Source organism: Halichoerus grypus, chromosome 7 (assembly GCF_964656455.1).
Source record: "Halichoerus grypus chromosome 7, mHalGry1.hap1.1, whole genome shotgun sequence".
Taxonomy (NCBI): domain Eukaryota; kingdom Metazoa; phylum Chordata; class Mammalia; order Carnivora; family Phocidae; genus Halichoerus; species Halichoerus grypus.
In genome coordinates, this window is record NC_135718.1 from 155,321,713 (window position 1) to 155,344,499 (window position 22,787).

Here is a 22,787-nt window from a genome sequence, read left to right on the forward strand (position 1 = left end):
GAGCCTACCTGTACTTCAACTTGCTTTTTTGTTGTTATTTAATTCAACATTGTATCATTCCTAGATTTTCTCCAGGTGGATATGAATAGATCGTAACACATTGTTTAAAAAAACAAAAAAGTACTGTTCCATAGCATGAACGTGTCATAATTTACGGGCGCCTTTTCTATAGACAGACATTCAAATATTTTGCAGATTTTAGCCAAGTAGCAGCAGTTTAAATTTAGCATTTAGCTAGATTGAGTTTAACCGCTTTGCAAAATAATTGTTTTACCAAGGTCACTCCAACAGCTAATGGGAAGATCCCTGAAGTGCCCATAATTCAGCTGTGAGCTGGGCACTCACTCTCCGTGCCCACATAACACTTTGGTCCCTAGCAGTATGGTGGGGGGCAGGGCAGTGTGCAGCAGGGGGAACAACAAAGAGATGGGATTGACCCTCTAGGGACGGCTTGTTGCTGCAATCACTAATTCAACAAATGTTGGTTCAGGATCAGCTTGATGCCAGGTGCTATCTTCAGTGCTAGGAGTGCAGAGATAACTGAGACCTGGTCCTCGCCCCCCTGGGAGCTCACTGTGAAGTAGACTGTGCCCCCACCCCATCAATACTTGATGGAGAATGTCGGGAGTGGAGCCTTGAGTATCATTTCTGGAGCACTTAGTATTGGTGATCACCTTGCAGATACACCACAATTTGTATGCGCCAGTAAAAAAAAAAAAGCAGTAGTATGACCAAAGGTAAAGTAAGTGGTATAATAGCAGTCGAGAGGGAGGGGCTCAAGGAGAGGAAACTTCCATGGACTGTGAGTCAGAAGTCTCCAGAAGAAGGTGGCATTTAAGGAGAACTCGAAGGAAAGGGTGAGAGTTGTAACGGGGCCAGTAGAGAGACCATCAGGCCCACTGGATTGGAATGTAGGGGTACAAAGATCAAGGCTTTGTGGCAGCCTCATGAGAAGTAATTAGGGGCTGGAGCTGGAAAAAGACACATTTATGAGAAACTATGGGGTGGGGGTAGACAAGATAGCGCTTAGCAACTACCCTAGTAGATGTGGGAGGCGAGGAAGGCAGGCAGCAAAGCTGGCTCAGGTTTCTACCCCTAATAACCGCGAGGAGAACAATGCTGTCAACAGTCGTAGGAATAGCAGAAGGGGCTGGGTTGAGGAAAAAGGTTAATCTGGTTCAGAATATGTGGTGTTTGAGGTAGGGCAGGGTGGACAGACTGTCTAGGCATTTGGAAATTCAAATCTTAGCTTTACAAGGTGGTGGCTGTGGGTAATAGATTGGAACACTGTTTCTTAAGAGGGCTAATTTAGGTTGGGGGGGTGAAATCAACCTGGGGGAGGAAGAAGAGGCCCTTAGACAAAATCTTGGGGACTGATTATACCTAAGGGTAGAAGAAAGGGACACGGAGAGACAGAGGAAGAGAAGGGGCAGGAGACCGTGGGAGGGGCGTTGGTAAAGAAGAGTCTCCATCCACAGGGAGCCAGTGCGTGTTTGTGAAACGGGACACGGAATCCACATTCAGGAGGAGGAGGTTACACTGCCCGTGCCCTCCTCCCGCACCCGTGGAAGCCTCGGTGTGGGAAGAGAGGCAGGGCCCTTGGGGAGAGGAGGGAACTGGCCGTGAGCCCCAGGCTGATTGAGGACGTGTGTGGGGCCAGAATGAGGAAGCCTTGGGAGCCGCCGACCCACAGCCACGGCGGCCACTTGTGCACCGGCCCCACGGGAGCCCGGGGCGGAAGCTGTAGACACACAGGGAAGTCGCCACCGGAAAAGAGCAGGACTCGGCAAACTCAGCCCCCAGACCCAGGGTTGCCCATGTCGTCTGCAGCTGCCTTAGAGGCCCAGCTGGTCCTTTCCTGGGAGAGCGTTTGCGGGTTTGAGGAGCGGGGGTGGCCCCAGCTAGAGTGACAGGGAGATTGAGTGAGGAGTGGACAGGCCACTCAGGTGGCGGCCATTAAGGCACCCCAGAGCGAGGGTGCCGTGAGCATGACGAGCCACGTGCTGAAAATCCCCTGGTGCTGATGGGCTGTGGGGGAGAGAAGGCTAGTTATTGAAGGCAGGGCATAGCTGCCCACAGGTCACTGGGGCTCTCAGGGCGCTCAGGCAGGGGAGGGACGAGCGGGAGGAAACATCGTTGCTAGATGTTGCCCCCCAGGTCCCTTAAATACCTCCTGTCCCCTCTCCCATCCGGTGGACAGCACCTGGGACAGAGGATGAGCTGGCCCGTGTGGGTAGGGGACACGGGTGTGCAGTGTTCTGGGAGGTGTGACAGTTCGGGGCAGCCTGTGTCCTGGGGGACAGGATTCTGAAGGACAGGAGGCAGAAGCAGCTGTGGGGAGGCAGCACAGGGACTTGGGGGGGTGGGACTGAGGTGTCCAGGAATGGGCCCCGCCGGCGCCACACGTCCGGGGGAGCCTGGGTGGTGCGGGCAGAAGTGCCCAGTGTCTCTTCCAAACCTGAGCACCACACTGAAGTGTGAGGACAGTGTGTCCTTCCTTTCCTAAGGAAACCATCCGGCCCCCCCAAAACCAAATTCTGGGCCTCCCGGGGTGGCAGCGGCGAGCAGATGAAGCTGTGAGGTCCCCAGGTGGGAAGGTGCCCCCGTTGCCGCCTTGGAGGGCTGGGGCTCCAGGTCATCCAGCCCACGTGCGTTTTGTTCTTGCCATCCAAACGGTAGATCTGAGAGACTGGGGTCCTGCACAGGCCACTTCTTTTTTTTTTTTAAGATTTTTCATTTATTTGACAGAGAGAAACAGCGAGAGAGGGAACACAAGCAGGGGGAGTGGGAGAGGGAGAAGCAGGCTTCCCGCGGAGCAGGGAACCTGCACAGGCCACTTCTTGATCCCTGGACTCCACTGGCATTTTGAGGTTATTCTGTTTTTGTTTTAAAAACAAAATAACAATTATTTCTTTGTCTTTATCTTGAAAGGGTACTTACTTTAGAAAGTGGGAGGACTCATTCTCAACCCCCTAAAGTCCTGACAAAGGGGAGAGAATGCACTAGGGTGGTGGGAGAGGCCCTGCTGGGGCATCAGCGCCCCGTGTGCTCCTGGCGGCTCCGCGTGCAGTCTTCCGCTCCCTCACTCTTCCCTGTGGCAGCCCCCGGGCCGTACTGGGTGGGGGGCAGGCCTTGCTGGGTCACATGCCCATCTCTCGCTCGCCTCTCCACCCATCGGGAGGCAGGTGCGGCCCCCCCCCCCCCCGGCTCGCCGCCGAGGTCCTCATTCACTTTCTTTTCCGTCTCCTTCTGCAGGGGTGTTCGCTCAGCAGATACCACCCCCATCCGTTTCAAGGCTATGAGCACAGCAAGCTCAGACACCAACAGCCAGGGCCAGGATCTTATCCGAATCGTTTCCAGCTCCAGCAGATAGAGTTTCTCAAGGGGCTGCTCCCTGAAGCACCCCTAACTGGGAAGCAGACGCCATCACTGCCACCATTCGTCTCTGGACTTGGGCCGAGGTTTCCAGGACCACCTGCCAGGAGCAGGGAACTGGGGACTTGGGGTGGCCCCAGGGGCGTGCCTCCCAGAAGTCAGGTGCTCCAGAGAGGGTCCCCACGTCCTGCCCCACGCGGCAGGACTCTGCCGTGGAGAGGGGTCGACAGGCTGTCCTCCCATTTCCAGGAACTAGGTATCAGCCAGGGCCAGGAAGAGAGGGTCTTAGAGCTCTTCCTGCAGGAGCTCGGGGAAGGGAAGGCTGCCACGGCACATGATCTGGCCGGGAGGCTCAGAGTCCCGAAGAAGGAAGTCAATCGAGTTTTGTATTCTCTGGAGAAGAAGGGCCAGCTGCATCGGGAGGCAGGAACGCCCCCTCTGTGGAGGGTCGCTGCGCAGGCTGGGAACTTGCCCAGTCGAGTAGCCAGCGCCCCCAGCCGCGGCCAGGAAGCGCCTGCCTCACAGCCCACTTCGGAAATTGAAGACGGACGCTCCGAGTCTGGCTTGGAAGCTCCCACCGAGCCTTTTGACATGGCTGAGATCAAGGAGAAAGTCTGCGACTACCTGTTCAGCGTGTGCGGCGCCTCTGCCCTGAATGTGGCTAAGAATATCGGCCTCACCAGGGCCCGCGACGTGAACGCCGTGCTGATGGAGCTGGAAAGGCAGGGGGACGTGTACCGGCAGGGCACCACTCCCCCCGTGTGGTATCTGACCGACAAGAAGCGGGAGCGGGTCCGAATGAAGAGGAACGCAGACCTGGGCCCCGAGGCCGTCCCAGCTGCCGTCCCTGAGGCCGGAGGAGACGCGGTGCTCCCCTCCCGTCACCCGGCCATGCCGCACGCCTCGGACAGCGTGGCGGCTGCAGAAGTGCGGAACGGGCAGGAACCAGTCCTAAAGCTGGAAACCCAGCAGGGGGCCGCGCCAGAGCCGGTAAAACTGAAGCCACCTGCCCACGACAACGGCCCCTCGAGAACAGGGTATGTTGACTTTGAAAATGGCCAGTGGGCCACCGACGACATCCCGGACGACTTGAATAGCATCCACGCGGCACCAGGTGAGTTTCGCGCCATCATGGAGATGCCCTCCTTCTACAGCCACGGCTGGCCGCGGTGCTCGCCCTACAAGAAACTGACCGAGTGTCAGCTCAAGAACCCCATCAGCGGGCTGCTCGAGTACGCCCAGTTCGCCAGTCAGACCTGTGAGTTCAACCTGCTGGAGCAGAGCGGGCCGCCCCACGAGCCCCGGTAAGAGACCGCCCGGCCGGACCGCCCCCTCCAGAGCAGCCCCGCCCTCGTGGCGGCCCCGCCTCTGCCCTTTGGCTCTCGGCTCCTGGCTGCATCGCCCCTGTGGGCCCTCCCTCCCAGGCCGGAGCAGGAAATGCAGGCCCGCAGCAGCCGGAGTCCCCTGAGCAAGGGGGAGCCTGACGCTCTGGCTGGAAGGCAGCTCCTTTGGACTGGCCTCCGTGCCGCAGTGTCATGCCTGCCTCCGAAGGCCGGAGGTCCTGAAGCCTGGACTCCCCTCCCCCCTCCCGTGGGCGAGCTCACCAGGGAGGCGCGGGAGCAGGAGCAGGCCCCGGCCTCCTGCTCAGGTCCCGCCGGGAGGGGGTAGTGTCGGGGTCGGTGGCCCGCTTCTGGGGTCGCACACCTCCTATGTTCTTGCTGTGGTTCCGGAGCTGTGAATCAGAAAGTTCCAGACGGGTGGGCCCAGGTGGGGCTGCTGCCGGGGCAGGGACCGCGCAGCGCCCCCAGAGCAGGCGGGGCGGGGGCGGGGCGAGCTCCACTGCCCTTTACCTTAGCCCCGCGGGCTGGTCCCCAAGGCCATGGTCCCCGCTGCGACCCTCACTCCTCATGTCGACTGTCTTCGTGACAGGGAGGGCGTTCCCAGAGAGCTGTTGAGAGGGTGTGTGTGTCCCAAAGCCGGCAGGGCCGGGACTGGTCCGTGTCTGGGACGGAGGCTGGGTGGCCGTCGTGCCCTCTTTTCCCTCCCCGCCCCCCGAACTGGGGGAGAGCAGTGGGTTTTGCAGTTAACCTTTCTTTGGACTCCAGCTTTAAGAAACGAAGACCCAGGAAATAAGAAATTTGACCTACCTTTCTAAATTGAAATCCCAGATTGAGCAAAGAGCCGAACAGATTTGAAAACTTGAGCGCAGGAGGTCCAAGCTAAGTCCGGAGGCCTGGAACAAAGGCTTTTTGGTTTTCTGCATCGCCAGGGAGACGCCTTTCATCTCGGGCTCCGGACACGTGGAGCTGTAGAGTGACCCAGACCCAGCCGTAGCGCGCTGGATCTCTGAGGGAGGCTGGGGACAGGAGCAGGCCCCAGGAAGCGGCAGGTCCCCGATCCCTGTAGGCCGGTGGGAGTGTGAGGCTGTGCGGGAAGGAGCCTTCGCCGCCTTGAGGACCCGCCCTAGAGGTGGCCGGTCGGCCGCAGCTGCTTTAGAATGAAGGCCCTTGGTGGCCGCAGTGGTGGTTTTAGCTCCTCGTGTTTTGTACAGGCCCTCTCTTAACTCATTGTGAAGAGAGAGCGGGTCTCCCCTGAGCGGTGTTTGCTCTCATGAGCTCTGGGGAGAGTCGCTGGCTGCTTTGTTTCCGGAAGGTAGGGACTGAGGCTCCAAAGGGACAAGAGCCCCTCTGTGTGGCAGGAGGCTCCCGGGGGCAGGGCCCTGTGGGGGGGGGGGCAGGGACGGCCGGCCCGCGCTCACACATCTACTCACTCTCCGTCAAGATTCAAATTCCAAGTCGTCATTGGTGGCCGAGAGTTCCCCCCAGCTGAAGCTGGCAGCAAGAAGGTGGCCAAGCAGGACGCGGCCCTCAAAGCCATGACCATCCTGCTGGAGGAAGCGAAAGCCAAGGACAGCGGGAGACCGGAAGAACCGTACGATCCCACAGAGAAGGGGTCGGAGAAGGTAGGCATCCTGCCCCTGGGGGCCCCGTGCTCTGCTCAGGTCGCTGTAACAGCATCTAACCGACCCCTGCAGGCGGTCTGAGCGCCAACGGCCAAGTCCGTGGCTCAGAGGCCGCGCCCCCCTCCCGCCACTGCCCCCCTTGGCCACGCTCCCCTCCCCTCACACCCAGCACCCCTGCTTGCCCGCCTCCCAGCCCAGCTGGAGTCACAGACCTCCAGGCCGGAAAGCGACCCCAAAGCTGGTCGAGTCCAAGCGCCGTTGTTGGCAGATGAGAAACGAGACCCAAACCGTCTCAGTAACATGCCCAGAAACTCCCTCAACCCTCTCCCTTTGGAACGTCAGCCCCTCACGTGTGGCTGAGCCGTCGCCGCTCCGCCGGGACGCGCCAGCCCGTGGTTGCTCAGCCATTTCTCTTGTCTCTCGTTTTCTCCAGATGGCAGAGTCCCAGCCCAGCACCCCTTCCGCAGCATCCTTGTTTTCTGGGAAGAACCCCGTCACGACCTTGCTTGAGTGTGTGCACAAGCTGGGGAGCTCCTGTGAATTCCGCCTCCTGTCCAGAGAAGGCCCTGCCCATGACCCCAAGTACATCTCTTGTGTCATGTATCTCTGCTGAGGTTTTCCCCGGAGAGAGAGACATTCTCCTGCTTGCCTCCCGAGAGGCGGCCCATTACCCCACTGAGCAGTCCGCCTGTTTTCAGTACGGAAAGTGGGGAGCCGCGAGGCGTGCTCACTGCCGTGCGGCAGAGTCTGGGATTGGGATTCCAAGCGCGAAGTGGGGACCGAGCGCTAGGGAGACGCTCGGCCTGGCGGTTGCCGGTGGTGGGTCTGAAAGGTGTGGATCTGGGCGTACCCGAGGCTCCGCACCCCTACACGTTCCGGAGGGGGGCTCCCGGAGGAGGCACGGCCAGCTCGGTGCTCACATGCCGCTTAGGGTCAGCCAGGCTGAGAGAGGCCGGAGGCAGGAGGTGGGCCCAGGGCACCGACTCGTCGAGGCCGAGGGGCTGCGTGGCCAAGGCCCAGAGGCGATGTGTGCGAGGACCCGCCAGCTCATAGGGGACGGCCCGGCGGAGGGGGTCTCTGCCGTCGGTGCTGCTTTAACCCGGCTCTTCCCCTCTCCTGCCAGGTTCCAGTACTGTGTCGCCATGGGAGCCCACACTTTCCCCACTGCAAGCGCCCCCAGCAAGAAGGTGGCAAAGCAGATGGCTGCAGAGGAGGCCATGAAGGCTCTGCACGGAGAGGCCACCAGCTCGGCGCCTTCTGATACCCAGGTGGGCCGTCTTAGCGACCGCGCAGCTCAGCATTGCCCCTGCGTCCCTCAGAGTTTCCGTAGGTGCTTATGGTTCCTCTTTGTGTGGCCAATTCTCCTTCAGCCTGGGGGCACGAACACAGAATCCTTCGATAACCTGGAGTCTGGGATGCCCAACAAGGTCAGGAGGATTGGCGAGCTCGTCAGATACCTGAACACCAACCCTGTGGGCGGCCTGCTGGAGTATGCCCGCTCCCATGGCTTCGCGGCCGAGTTCAAGTTGGTCGACCAGTCCGGCCCTCCGCACGAGCCCAAGTGAGTGTCCCAGCCCCGCCACGGCCACACGCCCCGGGGCGGGGAGAGGAAGGGCTGCCGGGCGCGGGGACGGTGACAGGGCCGCGGGGACGGTGACCGGGCCGCGGGGCCACGGGGACGGGAGGAGTGGCCCCGCAGAAACAGATCCAGCCCTGGAAGACCCACAGTGGCCGTCTAGAGAGTACAGTCACTCCTACAGCAAGTATGCTCCTTTTTAATTGTTTTTGATTAACTTAATTTTTAAAGGAATACGTATGTGCATAGAAAATCATTCAGGCCAGTTTAAAAAGTATACGGGGAAAAGTCTCCTTTCTACCTCAGGCTGATAGTTTCCTTCCCCAGACTTATACACTATTACTAGCTTCTTGAGTACTTCTAGAAATTTCCATGCATATATTAGTACATTTTCTTTCTGTTTTGCTTTTTAAACAAAAATAAGTATAAATCCTGTCTTCTGTCCTCCACCTGTCTCCTTACCAGTAGTCTTAGAGGTCGTCACACGTCTCAGATGCACGCACCGGTCACACTCCATTCTGTAGCTACGTATTTCTATACGTTGTCTGAATCTTTTTTTTTTTCTTTTTTAACATAAGCTCTGCACCCAGGGTGGGACTTGTCATGAGCCCGAGACCAAGAGTCCCACGCTCCATGGACTGAGCCGGCCGGGCGCCCCCCACAGCTGCATGTTCCATTGAATAGATGCTCACAATCTTAGAGTTTTATCGAGCAAGAGGTACAAAGGTCTTTCCTAAAACAGACGACCCCTGTACCCACCACCTAGTTTGGGAAAGAGAACGTTGCTCTTGAGGTTGTAGCCCCCACTTTGCGTTACTGATCTAATCAATTTGCCGCGACATCTGGGTCGGATGCGGTTGTGCTCCCAGAAGCGGTCCTCGTGCTGTGTCTGCTCTCAGGGGCAGGAGTGTCCAGGGCAGACATTTTCAGGAGGGGGATTTCTGGGCGATAGGTTACGTACAGTTTTTAAGGGTTTTGTTTTTTGTATAGATGATATAATTCCTTAAAATGAAACACAAGAATCTTGTCCTCACTCCTCCCTCCCCCGTGGCCCAGCTCGCCCTTCCTCACGCCCCGACACGCCAACACGTGGTAACTTCATAGCCCCATGCCTCCTTCCGGAGCATCTTCATATAAACATGGGCCGAGCTGGTGTGTTTCTCCATTTGTTACGTGGACGTGGACGTGTGCACTGACACCTGGCTTGCCGTTCATACGTAACGGGAGCATCTTGGCAAGTCTTCCATATCCGGTCCTGCTCTTTGTTGTAAGGTGCTCCGTAGTTCCCCAGGGCACTGACTTGGGCTCCCCCCAGCCCCTAGTGACCAATACGTGGGTCATTTCCACACTCTGCTATTACAGTGCTGCTGTGAATGAGCTCTTTCTGTGCGTCTAAAATTTTGGTAAACGTTGCTGAATCTTCCTGCAGGGAGATTACAGCACTTGATGTGTCCTTCAGCAGTAAAGAACGGCTCTCCCCCTTTACCGTAACCAGTACGGAATCACAGGCTTCCCCCACAATCCACAAGGACAGAGTTCCTTTTAAATTTTCTGCCCAACCAGCACTGAACGCTGTTTTCACTTCTTGCTTTTTTCATAAAAGCAAAAAGCCTCTTCAGATTTCTTTTGATTGGTGGAAACAGGTACTTACATAGGTCTTTAGTAAAGGGGGAGTGGCGTAACATGAACTTTGGAAACGGGGGATATCTGAATCAAAATTTTTATCTTTGCCATTCTAAAATGTGAGAAATGATGTCTTCGTGCTGTGCAAAGATTAGTCTGTGTTAAGATGTTTGTTATTATTATTTACCAAATAATAATAAGGACAAAACTCAGAATCCTCTCCAGAAATTCCAAAAAGGCTTTTCGTAAAATTTAACATCCATTCAGATTAAAAAACCAACCTGTTAATAAAGTAGAAATTATTGAATACCTCCTTAATGGCATGATAAAAACGTATGTCTGAAGCCAAAAGCCAGGCGCTTATTCCATGTTGAACTGGGAGCTGTTCACAGCAAGGTGGGGACACGTGGATGCCCAGGTCCTCGTTATTTCGAGGCACCACTAGCTCAGGCCATCTGTTAAGACAGGGAAGGCGGGGAGAGGAAGCTTCTGTTACGTACGGATGAATGATGTGATTGTGTACCTGAGGAATGCATAAGAGGTGGGAAGAAATACCAGAGACAGAGGGGAAGTCAGGAGAGCAGGGAATTGTGAACTAACCTGCAAGCGCCGGGAACTTTTCCGTGTGGCAGTAAGCAATTCGAAGATGTAGTAGGAGAAAGTAGCGTGTTTGCAGCAGCAGCTAAACAGATAAAAGACTTGCGCACATTCCGAGCAGGAGACATGCAGACTCTGATAACTCTGTGATCAGATAGAAAACCCCATTTAATGACTGCAGCTGTCCCCAGATTAGTGTTTACGTTTCACACGATTCTACTAAAGACACTGGTAGAGTTGACTTCTTTATTTTAGACCTGGAAGACCTGAGACCCAGGTTCATATGAAAAATCCCATGTGGGGGATGCCTAGGTGGCTCAGTCGTTAAGCGTCTGCCTTCAGCTCAGGTCATAATCCCAGGGTCCTGGGATCGAGCCCCACATCGGGCTCCCTGCTCGGTGGGAAGCCTGCTTCTCCCTCTCCCACTCCCCCTGCTTGTGCGCTCTCTCGGACAAATAAAATCTTTGCAAAGGGAAAAAAAAGAAAAATCCATGTGGGAGAACAGCCAGAAAGTTCTGAAAGAGGGATGAGCTGCACGGCCGTGGCGTGTTGGCCAGGGGGCGGGACGGCAGAGGGTGCGGCCCCCAGAGCCCCTCACAGCAGATGCAGAGGCAGACAAGGCTTCAGGTCGGGGGAGGCTGGCCCCCTGCATCTCAGTAAGACACCGCTGGGTGTCTGTCTCCTTGCTCACGTCTGATCTCATTGTCAGGGACTTAAATATAAACTAGGGGTGCCCGGCTGGCTCAGTCAGAGGAGCGTGCGACTCGATCTCGGTGTTGTGGGTTCAAGCCCCGTGTTGGGTGTAGAGATTGCTTAAAAATAAAATCTTAAAAATATATACGTAAAATCATAAAATCTCTAGATAAAAGCAGGGATTTTTGCTTGAGAATTTTGGAGGGGCAAAGCCTTTCCAATCAAGACATAAGATCATAAAGGAAAAAGATGGAGGTGTGGCGGTCAGGAGAATCGGTGTGTCTTAGAAGAACCACCTGAGGCTAAAACACTGAGGGCCAATTTCCTTAAAAGTAAGGGGTTCTTTTCCAGTGAGAGGTGTGTGAGTTAAATGAACGCGTCGTCAGTGTGCTCCCAGCATCCGTGACGTCTCATCCCGAGCCTTAGGCCCCGGGTGGGGAGCGGCACCCTCGCCGCGGGGGACGCCCCCGTGCTGTTTGTCACAGACAGCCTGAGGTGCTCGGCATCCCTGCCGCCTACAGACTGCTGACTCGCGGTGCCCGCCCAGCGCGGAGTGGCACAGAGCCCGCGCCAGCAGGGCTGACCCACAGTGCGGGGCCCGGGCAGGGGCGGCTCTGCGGGGACGGAAGTCTGGTCCCGGTGTTTGCTCCTGGGAATGAGGGACACTTACTCCCCTCGTATACTTAACGATTTGAACGTTTACTTGTGTCGTATCCGATTGCTCAATGTTAAAAGGTGGTTAAAGGAGAAGAGCTCACAAAATAGTGTCTTATTTTAAACTTGTCTCCATAGTAAGTGATGTTACTCATGTCTTCACATTCGTCTGTTATCTGTGTTTCTGTGTATGTGAACTACCCATCCGTGTCCTTGTCCGTCCTTCCTTTGGCTTTGACTTAACTCACGGGAGAGCATGACCGCGATGAGGAGGGACTCGAGAACCCCAGCCCAGGGCGCCGGGAAAGGCCCTCCCGCCCCTGCGGGGTCTGCCTTTTGCACCCAGCGGCCCTCCCCGTGTCGTCACCCTTGCTCTTCACACCTGCCTTTTGTCCATCCTCCTCTTTTGCTTGCATGAAACCCTCCCTCGGACTTCCCGTGACTCGTGCAGAATTTAAGAACTTACCGTGATCCGGGGGGAGGGCGTGAAGACTCCTGTGCACCTCAGGGAGGGGGCCCCAGGGGTGCAGGCAGGAGAACACGGCTCCCCTCTGCCGGCCCTTCTCTCGGCCCTTCTGGGCAACCTTACCTGATGGCACCACGGTCACTGTCTCGTGGCTGGAAGGCACCAGCGGGGGGCGGGGGGGTGGGGACACAGCTGCTGTCGCTTCGACTGGGCCTGTCGAGTCTGACCTGCCCCAAGGCGAACTCTTGGGTTTCGCCCCTTACGCTCTTTTCCCCCGGTCCTTCCCATGTCCGTAGGTGACCTCACTGTCCACCCCCTTCACCTCCTTCAGGTAGACCGGCCTCGGGCTCTGTGTCTTAGACGTCCAGCTCTCCAGCCCCTCCCCTCCTGCCTCTGGCAGCCGAGCCTCTTCTCTCCTCTAAACCGCTCTCCCTCCTTTGTTGATTCATTGAGAGACTGTTTCTGGACTCCATTCCGTTTGTTTGGACAGGAGCCAGATTTGAACCACTAATCACATGGGGAGACGTAAGGTCTCCTATCTCGTGCATGGTACAAAGAGCTCGAGGTGCATGGTGGGTTGAGAATCTGCTTGGCGTGGCCTGACTTCGTAAGACTTTGTAAGGCGCCGCGGCCTGGGGACGGTCAAGAGAAAGCCGGCGGTTCCGGGAAGGCCTGCGGTGGGAGGGAGCAGAGCCGGTGAAAGCCCTGCCAGGGCCTCTGTTGCTCCCGCCGCCCGTGGCCCTCCTCCCCAGCATGTTCACTACTCTGTTTTTGTACTAAATTCTCTTTCCCAGTCTAAGCCGTTTTGGACCCTGCCCTCTTTATGAAGACTCCCACCAAAACCCCCCTTCCTTACTCGAAGCCGATGATCTTCCGTCGCGCTTAATTGAGAAAAGCAACAACGATATGACAGATGCCTTATCGTTCGATTGCCAAACCCGTGGGTCTGCATCTGCTTTGCTGTGCCCCCCCCCCCGTGCCCTGGACCCCCTTCCATGCACCACCTCCCTCCCTCACCCCTGCAAGCGGCAGCCAGGCAGCAGGCTCCACAGCGGTGTGAAGCACCCGGCAGGCGCCCCCTCGCCGCCCTGCGCCCCTCGCCACCTCACCTCCTCCTCGTGTTCAGTGTCTTTGCTTCCCTAACTCACTGTCCCCAGCAGTCCAGGGAAAGGCGAACCGCGGGCCTCCTACGGTTACCGAGCAAGGGAGCGCGGCTGGCGGGTACCCTAGAGCCCAGTGCAGCCTCGGGGGGTCCCAGCGCACGACCCACAGCCCGCACCAGATACGGAGCGCCACGCTCGCGGGCACGCCTCCTTCCACGGCGCTTTGCTTGTTGCGGCTTTGCCGGCACCGGCTTTTTACCGGCCAACTGCGTCAGGCCACTTCCCCGACAGCATTTGCTCACTCTGTGTCTCTGGGTCTCATTTCAGTGATTCTCACAATATCTGAAATTTTCCGTTATTACATTTAGTGATCTGTGATCGGTGATTACAACTCGCTGAAAGCTCAAATGATGGTTAGCATTTTTTTTAGCAATAAAGTACTTTTTAATTAAGGTGTGTATGTTGTTTTTAGCCCTAATGCTGTTGTACACCTGAGAGACTCAGTACAGTGTAAACATAACTTTCGTGTGCACTGGAAAACCAGAAAATTTATTTTATCCCGCTTTATTGCAATATTGGCTTTATTGCGGGGGTCTGGGACTGAGCCCACCACGTCTCTGAGGTGAGCCTGCGTATGTATTTGTGTGTGTGTATCTTTGTATAGAATTCATATTCTTTTCAAACACATGGAACAGGCATGAGATTCTCCTGAGTCTCAGGCAAAGGTCCTGCCCGGTTTGGCCCCCGCTGCTTTCCAGCATCTTTCAGGCCACGTCCCCCTCCTTCACGGACCTTCCGCCAGCCCCGCGGCCCGCACACACCTGCTGGCACAGGGAGGCACGTGGGCATGCCGCTGCCGAGGATGAGCAAGGAGTCGTGGGAAGCCCAGTGTGGTTGAACATACAGATTGATTCCTTTTACTGCCTGAGCCGATGAACCTCGGTAACGAAGCCGTATCTGCAGGTGGATTATCCAGAGCTGGCTCCCCCCACCAGCAGTTGAGGATGTGATTGGAAGCTAGGATTCTTGAAACCTTGGCTGGTGGATGCCCCATCACGTTCTCCCCTCTGCGTCCTGGGCTGCCCTCCCTCCCACTCCCTGCCCAGCTCACGTGCCCAAGATGCACTCCCCTCCCCCCACCATGGCCGTCCCAAGGCTTCCAGGAATCAAAAATAACTGCTCATGAAAGCCTAGGTCCCTTGTCTACAGCAGACCGTGACGTTCCGACCACTCCAGGGTGCGTCTGGGCCAGTCGGGAAGTGAATGAGCAAACAGAATCCAGCACTTGAGCCTTAGAGCGTTAAACGGTAGCACTTCGAGTTGGGAGAGCGTGTCCCTCTCAGTCCTGCTTGAGTTATGAAGAAAAGTCCGCATTTGGCTACTTCTCTAACCCCGTCCGGTCCTTGCTGAGCTTCCTTCACGATGTAGGCCTGGAGCCTCTGCAGCCCGCGGCGCCTCGGCGGCGTTTAATGACACTGTGGTGCCACTCGGTTCTGGGGCCCCCTTCGATTTATGGCAAGGGACTCCCGGTGTTCACACGAGGTGTCCCCTCTAAGTGTGTTCACACTTGAGCAGAGTCAGCTTAGAGAAGAGTGCGCAGCAGGCAGCAGACCAGGGGCGTCTGTCTCTGGCGGAAGTCGGAGCGCGTCCCTGGTGCCCGAGTCTGGGAAATGCTGCCTGAGAAACAGCTGTGTCCAGTCGGGCGCTTGTCTTTATCCCCTGCTTCTCATCCCAAAGGTTCGTTTACCAGGCAAAAGTCGGGGGTCGCTGGTTCCCAGCCGTCTGCGCACACAGCAAGAAGCAAGGCAAGCAGGAAGCGGCAGATGCGGCCCTCCGCGTCTTGATTGGGGAGAACGAGAAGGCAGAGCGCATGGGTTTCACAGAGGTAACCCCAGTGACAGGGGCCGGTCTCAGAAGAACTATGCTCCTCCTCTCAAGGTCCCCAGAAGCACAGCCAAAGACAGTTAAGACGTCTACTTTTGGTGCTCTCTCTTTGTGGGGTCCTGCTGACTCCTCCTTGGGTGGAGCTGGCTCTTAACTTGCTGTCCTGTGACGTAGTCCTGGGCTTTCGCTGGTGCCTCAGTGACGCGCAGAGCCGGGCCAGCGCGTGCGAGAGGGAGAGGGCGCTCGGCCCGGCGGGCCCCGCGCGGCGGCCCTGACGCAGCCTTGTGCCCACAGCTCCCCCTCACCGGCAGCACCTTCCACGACCAGATCGCCATGCTGAGCCATCGCTGCTTCAACGCGCTCACCAACAGCTTCCAGCCCTCCCTGCTCGGCCGCAAGATCCTGGCCGCCGTCATCATGAAGAAGGCCTCCGACGACCTGGGGGTGGTGGTCAGCCTGGGGACAGGTCAGTGGGGCCCTCCTCCGGGGCTGCATGGGCGCGTCTGAGGCCGGAGCCCAGGCTCTTCTGCGGCTCGCGTGGCCGCCAGCCGTGTGCGTGGACGGGGAAGGGGCGCGGGACGCAGGGGCGGTACTTGAGGCTGGCCCCGTCCTTGGCCCCTCACGACCCACCTCTGTGGGGGCGCCTGGGCTCCGGTCGTGATCTCAAGGTCCCGATCTCTGGGTGGTGGGATCCAGCCCCTGAGATCTGGGATCCCGGGATCGGGCTCCGCGCTCAGCGGGGAGTCTGCTGGTCCCTCCCCCTGCCCCTCCCCTACTCACACTCCCTTTCTCTCTCAAAAACAAAAAAGAAAAAGCCAAACAGCCTCTATCCTGTTCGTCATCACTTCCCTGGGAAAGATCACGTTTGTTTTCAACACCTTCCAGGGAACCGCTGTGTGAAGGGGGACTCCCTCAGCCTGAAGGGGGAGACGGTCAACGACTGCCACGCAGAGATCATCTCACGGAGAGGCTTCATCAGGTGGGGGAGCATGGGGGCCCCGTGAGCCTGTCACATGCCTGACCCCTCCGGGACTCAGGCCTCAGAGCCTGCTGTCCGCAGCCGGCCCTCTTCCCTCCAACTTTCTCAAAAACGCGCCAGGACCTCTCGGTCCTCAGGGTTGTAGGGGCGCAGAACCCTTCCATGTGCATCTGAGGACTGAGGAAGCCCCCTGCTGGCCCCCGCTCTGCCCTCCAGCTCACTGGTCTTCATCAGGTCGGGGGGTAGAAACGAAACTGACCTGAGAGGCTGGCTGGCTTCCCGAGGTGTCGAGGCCTCCGGTGGAGGGTCCCCCACCTCTTCCGCATAAGAAACCGCGGAAGCCTGCATGTCTAGGGCTTTTCCCTCCTTGGGGCCGGGTCACAGAAGCCGCTGTGGCACTAGCCAGAGTTCCCCTTGTAGGTTCCTCTACAGCGAGCTCATGAAATACAACCCCCAGACCGCGAAGGAGAGCATATTTGAGCCTGCGAAGGGAGGAGAGAAGCTCCAAATCAAAAAGACGGTGTCGTTCCATCTATACATCAGGTGCGTCTGGTCTCTGCTGCCACATGAGCGGCCCCGCCAGGCTCCAGGGTTGGGTATCCGAGGGCGGTCCGGGCCCAGCGGTCAGAGCCGTTCCGTGGGCCACACCCGGCTCGCAGCCCGCGGGAGGCTGTGGGAGAGCCCCTTGCCTCCAGCACATCTGGCTGTCCTCGAGCCCAGGGAACGGGGGGCCCCTGCAAGGTGAGCTTTCACGGCCGCCCTGTTCTGCAGCACGGCCCCGTGTGGGGATGGCGCCCTCTTTGACAAGTCCTGCAGTGACCGTGCCGTGGAGAGCTCAGATTCCCGCCACTACCCCGTCTTCGAGAACCCCAAACAAGGCAAGCTGCGCACCAAGGTGGAGAATGGTGAGTGACACGCGCCGTCCGTCTTGCCCATGGGAAGGCTCTGCAGAGCCCCGGGCCCATCAGGTTTCTGCTGTTCGCTGCTGGCAGGGGGTGACCCGGGGACAGGGATGGGGTGTAGGAAGACCAAGATTCCACTTGGCACCTGGTAGTCGGGGAGATCTGCAAGTCAGCTGGGAGGCAGAGGAACCTGCCCAGAGCTCAGGGCAGAGAGCCTGGCTAGAAACAGAAGTGTGGGAGTCAGTTTCCCATCATTGATCTTTGCGGCCAGGGGGCGGGTGGGACCACTTGGGGTTGGGGGGAGCAGAAGGGATGTGGGACCAAGTCGCAAGGAGTGACAGAGGTGGGCGCCAAGTGCACGGCTCCCTCCCATCTGCTGGCTCCTCCTCGTCCAGGGCCCTTTTGGGGGGGGGTCTCCTCACACCCACCCCCCTGCCCTCAGGCCAAATCACCTCCCTGCTTGAAACCCACAGAGCTGCCCAGGACCCAGCAGCTCGCTCCGGGGCGCGTCCCCAAGAGAACAGAGACTAGCTCACGCTTGTTCGTAACAGCGGAGAAGTGGGGACCACCCCAGGGTGTGCCCACTGGCGAGTGAACCAAACGGGGTCTGTCCACATGGTGCAGTCGGACTCAGCCATAAAGGGGTGTAGATGAGCCCCGAGAAAGCAGCCAGTCGCTAAACGTCCTGCGTTCTGTGGCTCCGTTTATACGAAACGTCGGGAATGTAGAGCGGGCAGCCCCGTAGAGACAGAAAGTGGATTCGTGGTCGCCTGGGGCCTAGGCTGGGAGGGTTGGCAGACGCGGGGACGCTTCTTTTGAGGGCGATGAAAGGTTCTAAACTTGACTGTGGGGAGGGTTGCTCATCCTGTGAATATACTAAAAACCACTGAACTGTGTGCTTTAAATGGGTGAATTGTATCTCACTAAAGCTGTTACTGAAAACAACGAAACAGGGCCCTGTAGCGGTTTCCCACCGCACTTCACACGCGCACGTGGCTCAGGCCCTCTGGCTCTTTGTCCGCAACCTGGACAACCCAACCTCTTGCTGCCTCAGGGCCCTCGTTCGTGCTGTTCTCCCTGCCTGAAACTCTCTTACTCAGCTGTTGCTTCTCCTTGGTGTCTTTGCTACCCTGGCAGTTCCGTCCCTGGAGGCCCCCCCGCCATCTGCCGCCATCAGTCCCCCCCGGCTTCGAGCCCTGCTGCCATTCGGAGTTCTTGTGTCCGTATGGCTTTGCTTGCTTACTGGCGGTCTGTCCCTTGCTGCCCCCTCACGCCCACGAACGTTCCAGGAGCACAGGGATCTTCCGGTTTGCTTGCCGTCGTTCCAGCACCGAGTAGAGTGCCCACACATAGTAGGTGCTGTGCGATCTGTGAAGAAGAACTGTGCGCAGCCTTGGCCCAATGTGAGGAGTGCAAAGGCCACGCCAGGGAGTGGCCTGGTCCGGGGGCCCCCGTGGCTCTGACCCAAGTCCCTCCGCAGGGGAAGGCACAATCCCAGTGGAGTCCAGTGACATTGTGCCCACGTGGGACGGCATTCGGCTCGGGGAGAGACTCCGCACCATGTCCTGCAGCGACAAGATCCTGCGCTGGAACGTGCTCGGCTTGCAGGGCGCGCTGTTGACACACTTCCTGCAGCCTGTGTACCTCAAGTCTGTGACGCTGGGTAAGGGCCCCCCAGCCCCACACGCCTCACTGCCCACCCTGCTGGGGTGGGAGGCAGGTCTTCTCAGCACGGGTCCCAGGAAGACGTGGCTTCCAGCGGTGGGGTCTGGGCTTCCTGGTCCGACAGCACCCCGCCCCCACCCCCGGCCTGAAGCGTTGTGCTGTGGCTCTGGGGCCGTGTGCCCTGCACACCCACCGTCCGCGGGGCCTGCTGCCTCTGTCCCACCCCCCCGCACCTCCGCGTCCCCCCAGACGCCTCCACCTCGCGGCAGCACCGAGGACAAACACGGATGCACACCTCCGTTTCCTGCACAGGTTACCTTTTCAGCCAAGGGCATCTGACTCGTGCCATCTGCTGCCGTGTGACAAGAGATGGGAGTGCCTTCGAGGATGGACTGCGGCCCCCCTTCATCGTCAACCACCCCAAGGTGCTGTGGCCCCCTCCACTTTCCCTTGACGGTCGTTCCGTCGCTGGCTGTGGGCAGGGGAGGGGCCTCTGCAGGTGTCCCGGGAGCTGGTCCTTTTGTCCTTGCGGACGCCAAGGGCTTTCTTCTTAGTCTGGGCCCCATTTGAATCGAGCTGGGGTTAGTATGACCAGAGTCCTCGCCCCACAGAATTCTAGCTGCGGGCAAAGATCGTGAGCTACCCCCTCTCCCCCGGGGGTCCCAGGGCCTTCCGGAAGGTCTCCATCTTTCCCCTGTCACCTCCGGGACCCCTAGGTGGGCCGAGTCAGCGTGTACGACTCCAAGAGGCAGTCGGGGAAGACGAAGGAGACGAGCGTCAACTGGTGCCTGGCGGACGGCTATGACCTGGAGATCCTGGACGGGACCAGGGGCGCTGTGGATGGGTGAGGCGCCGGCCCGCCTGCGACCCCCCACGCACCCCGCCCAGGCTCCCCGGCGACCCCCACCTCACCCCGCATGCCCCCCGCTCAGGCTCCCCGGCAACCCCACCCCGCCCCGCGCACCCCCGCCTGGGCTCCCCTCCTCCTCTGTTCCTGGGGAGTGACAAGCGCCTTCGTTCCTCCAGGCCGCGGAACGAATTGTCCCGGGTCTCCAAAAAGAACATTTTTCTCCTGTTTAAGAAGCTCTGCTCCTTCCGGTACCGCAGGGATCTGCTTCGACTCTCGTACGGTGAGGCCAAGAAAGCTGCCCGAGAGTACGAGATAGCCAAGAACTACTTCAAGAAAAGCCTGAGGGACATGGGTTATGGGAACTGGATCAGCAAGCCTCAGGAGGAGAAGAACTTCTACCTCTGCCCCGTGTGAGGGGCCAGGGACTGGGGGGCGACACGGGGCCGCGGCTTTCCTCGTCACGTCAGTCTGCGGGTGTTCCTTTCCTTTCCTTTTTCTTTATTTGGTGGAAGCGCGTTGGTGACACTGGGAACGGTGGGTTCCTGTGTGCCCTGCTTCTGCCAGGGGCCAGGCCCGCCCGCCCGCCCCTGCCCTCTCCACCGGGAGGGAGCCACGTCGGCCCCTCCTGCCCACCATGCAAGCCCCTCCCACTCAGCCCCACTTTGGTTTCCACGTCCTCTCCTCGTGTTTGCCACACCAGCCTCTCGCCGTCTGGGTCGGGCCGATCCGCGCTGAGTCCTGTCAGGGCTGGAGGTTTCGTTGGCAGACTCTGCAGGCCCCTCTGTCTCCCTCGGCCCTTTTGCGATTCCCTCCTTATGATCGTTAAGTTTCTCCTTTTCCTCCAAGAGGGTAAGAGGTGAACTTCAAGAATTCGGTGAAACAGGTATGAAGACAGGAGTTTACAAGTGCGGTCAGTTCATCACTGAACCGTTGGCATCCACAGGTGGTGCTCGGTGACCTTCGGGTCTTGCACTTTAGCCAGCAAGGGGGGGGGGCGGGCAGCTGGGCGGCAGAGAGGGCTGGCCTAGGGCTCGCGCCCACAGGAGCAAAATCCCGGGGGGGTGACACCGACCGCCCCCACATGCAGACCAGCCTCGCAGTACCACACACCCGCTGTCCTCTGGAAGCTTTCCTGGGGATTTGTCCTGCCGGCGGGGCGCAGAGGGGCCACAGACCCCAAGGCCCGGGTGGGGGAGGTCCTGCACCACAAGTCCTCTCTGTTCAGATAATCAGGACTGAGAGGAAGGGCAGAACAATCATGTTGGGTCAGATCACGGCTCCGCGCGCTAGCTTTCTCATGACCGTGACCCAGGGAAAGCTGACCAAGTCATGGGTACCTTAGGAGTTTTTTAAAAATGTCATAATGTTGATTCTTAACTGCTACGGAGCACCTATACGTGCACAGATTTTAAAATCAGACCTAATTTTTCATTTATCCAAGTGCTTTTGTCTGCCGGGGAGTTTCAGAAGGGCGGGCCTCAGGCTCAGGCCTGTCGGAGTCTCGGCAGGCTGGATCCCCGACAGCAGTTGGAACCGAGTGAGGTGGGTCCCCGGTCTACACCTCAGGCTGCCTCTCTGGAGCCCGGCTCTGCACCTGCACCAGCCAGACCTGAGCCCGCCCCCAGGTGACGCCTGTCTCTGCCCGCCGGCGCTCCAGGCCAGGCCCTCGGATGCTTGTCCCCCTTCCCTCGTGCCCCCCTCCCTCCTGCCGAGGCAGCCCTGTCTGGACCCCTCTTCTGCGGTAGATACACTCACACTCACACTTTGGTTCTGGTGGCTACTGTTCCTCTGTGCTTTTGACCAAAAATTGACCAAAATTAAAAAAAAAAAACCACCCAAGTTTTTTTAAGTATACTCAAGACGTCTTTGTGGAATAGCCGGTTGTCCCACGGAGCCGGTCGGGACACAGTGCCTGTCTTCTGGGGTGAAGGGGCCCGGCCCCATCGAGCGCACCTGCCAGAGGCCTGTGGGGCTGGCCTCCCGGGAGGCAGCCAGAGGGTCTCGCCTGCTGACCCCACGGAGCGGTCAGACCCTCTGCTCCATCTTGGGCGTTAGAATCTCCAGCAGAGCCGCGACCGGGAGCCCAGGGGCCCTCAAAACAGCAGATCCCTGCTCGCCCCAAGGTCAGACGAGACGCACCGGCTCCCGCGGTAGGAAGGGGGCCCGGCTGCGCCCCGCAGGAATGGAGGGTCAGAGCTCCCTCCCACAGTGCTCTACTTTCTTGTCCAATCTTTGTTTTTAGTAACCAGGACGCCCTTCTTCCTTTTTTTAAATGATCTTTGTAGTTGATTTGTCTGAACTGTGGCTATTGTGCATCCTCTGAATAATCACTTGTGAAAATTGTCGCTGCTCGAAGCTATTTCCTTTACTCACGTTGAGCGACTGTTGGTTTGGGTCCTGGTGCGACCCCAAGAGCGGATGGGAAGAACCCAAACAGCCTCGGCGCCACCGCGGCTGCACTCCAGCCTGCGATTCCGCTTTGATGTGTCCCTCGATAACCGTGACTAACAATATACATTCCTCATAAATAAAGAGAATCTGAATTGTTAGAGAGTCTCCAGTCTTGGCTTCCGGGGGAGGGAGCGTGGGCGCGGAGGGGGCCGGCCCTGCGGTTTCCCACCCGCCGCGGGCTGCGCACCCCGACGCCCCAGCAGAGCCCAGGGCTCCGCACCTTGTCCTCGCACCTCGTCCACCTTGTCCTCGGAGACCGCGGCCCAACGCGCAGGCGCCCCTCGCGCAGCCCCGCCCCCGCGGCCGCAGGTGCTCCGCCTGCTGGGAGGTGCTCCCGGCTCCCGGCGGGCCTGGCTGGGCTGCGGTCTCGGGGGGCACTGCAGTGTTTCTCCGCGTGACTCACACAGAATGCGCCCCTTCCCACCTTGCGATTCAGGCCAGAGTCTCTACCACATCCGTCCCCGGCTTGAGGACACGGAGTCACCGCGAAGCCTCCTTCCCCGTCCGCGACCGATGGACAGCTGAGGCCAGGAGGGCCAGTGATGAGTTTGGGGCACATTAAGGACCACAGCCGAGTGTGGGTGTCATTCGTGGTCCGCCGAGATCCAGGGCTTCTGAAGATGGGGAAGGAGATGTCGCCCCTGCGGGGACGGATGGGGTGGGGGGGTGGCGGACGGGGGGGGGGGGCACAGATCCCTCCCCCACGCCTCCGCCGCTGGAGAGAAACGTATCCAAGTCTTAAGGACGCGGTTTCCTTCCTTCACACCGAATGAGCGCCAGACCCACGCGCGGAGGGAACGAGCCCGTCCGCACCGCCCACTCCGAGGGGCTGGGACGCAGGGCTGCCCTTGGGAGCACGGAGTGTTCGTCAGCTCCTTATGTCTGGTCCCGTTCGGGGGCCACAACTGAGCACCTGCCAGGTCTGGGCCCAAAGCAAACCAGGGTTCTGGGGACAGGTGTGACCTTCACACAGACCACAGCTTGACCTCCCCGCGCACGCCAGCTGT

The 22,787-nt window shown here is 58.7% G+C and overlaps 1 protein-coding gene across 6 annotated transcripts in view; it reads left to right on the top strand.

Annotated features, from left to right (window-relative positions):
• The window catches only part of ADAR (adenosine deaminase RNA specific), a 38,431-nt gene extending 16,553 nt beyond the window's left edge, over positions 1-21,878 (top strand). For 3 of the 6 annotated variants that reach the window (XM_036086852.2, XM_036086849.2, XM_036086851.2), the window contains exons 2-15: positions 3,256-4,679; positions 6,157-6,337; positions 6,771-6,919; positions 7,461-7,605; positions 7,708-7,898; positions 14,787-15,012; positions 15,228-15,399; positions 15,819-15,912; positions 16,333-16,455; positions 16,684-16,817; positions 18,295-18,477; positions 18,792-18,904; positions 19,196-19,323; positions 19,506-21,878. In XM_036086852.2, the coding sequence (XP_035942745.1) occupies positions 3,967-4,679; positions 6,157-6,337; positions 6,771-6,919; positions 7,461-7,605; positions 7,708-7,898; positions 14,787-15,012; positions 15,228-15,399; positions 15,819-15,912; positions 16,333-16,455; positions 16,684-16,817; positions 18,295-18,477; positions 18,792-18,904; positions 19,196-19,323; positions 19,506-19,743 (2,790 nt within the window). In that variant the 5' untranslated portion in view covers positions 3,256-3,966 and the 3' untranslated portion in view covers positions 19,744-21,878. The remainder of the gene's footprint in view (positions 1-3,255; positions 4,680-6,156; positions 6,338-6,770; positions 6,920-7,460; positions 7,606-7,707; positions 7,899-14,786; positions 15,013-15,227; positions 15,400-15,818; positions 15,913-16,332; positions 16,456-16,683; positions 16,818-18,294; positions 18,478-18,791; positions 18,905-19,195; positions 19,324-19,505) is intronic. The other 3 variants (XM_036086850.2, XM_036086853.2, XM_078078606.1) reach the window with 2 other exon arrangements.
• Positions 21,879-22,787: the final 909 nt, after the last annotated feature.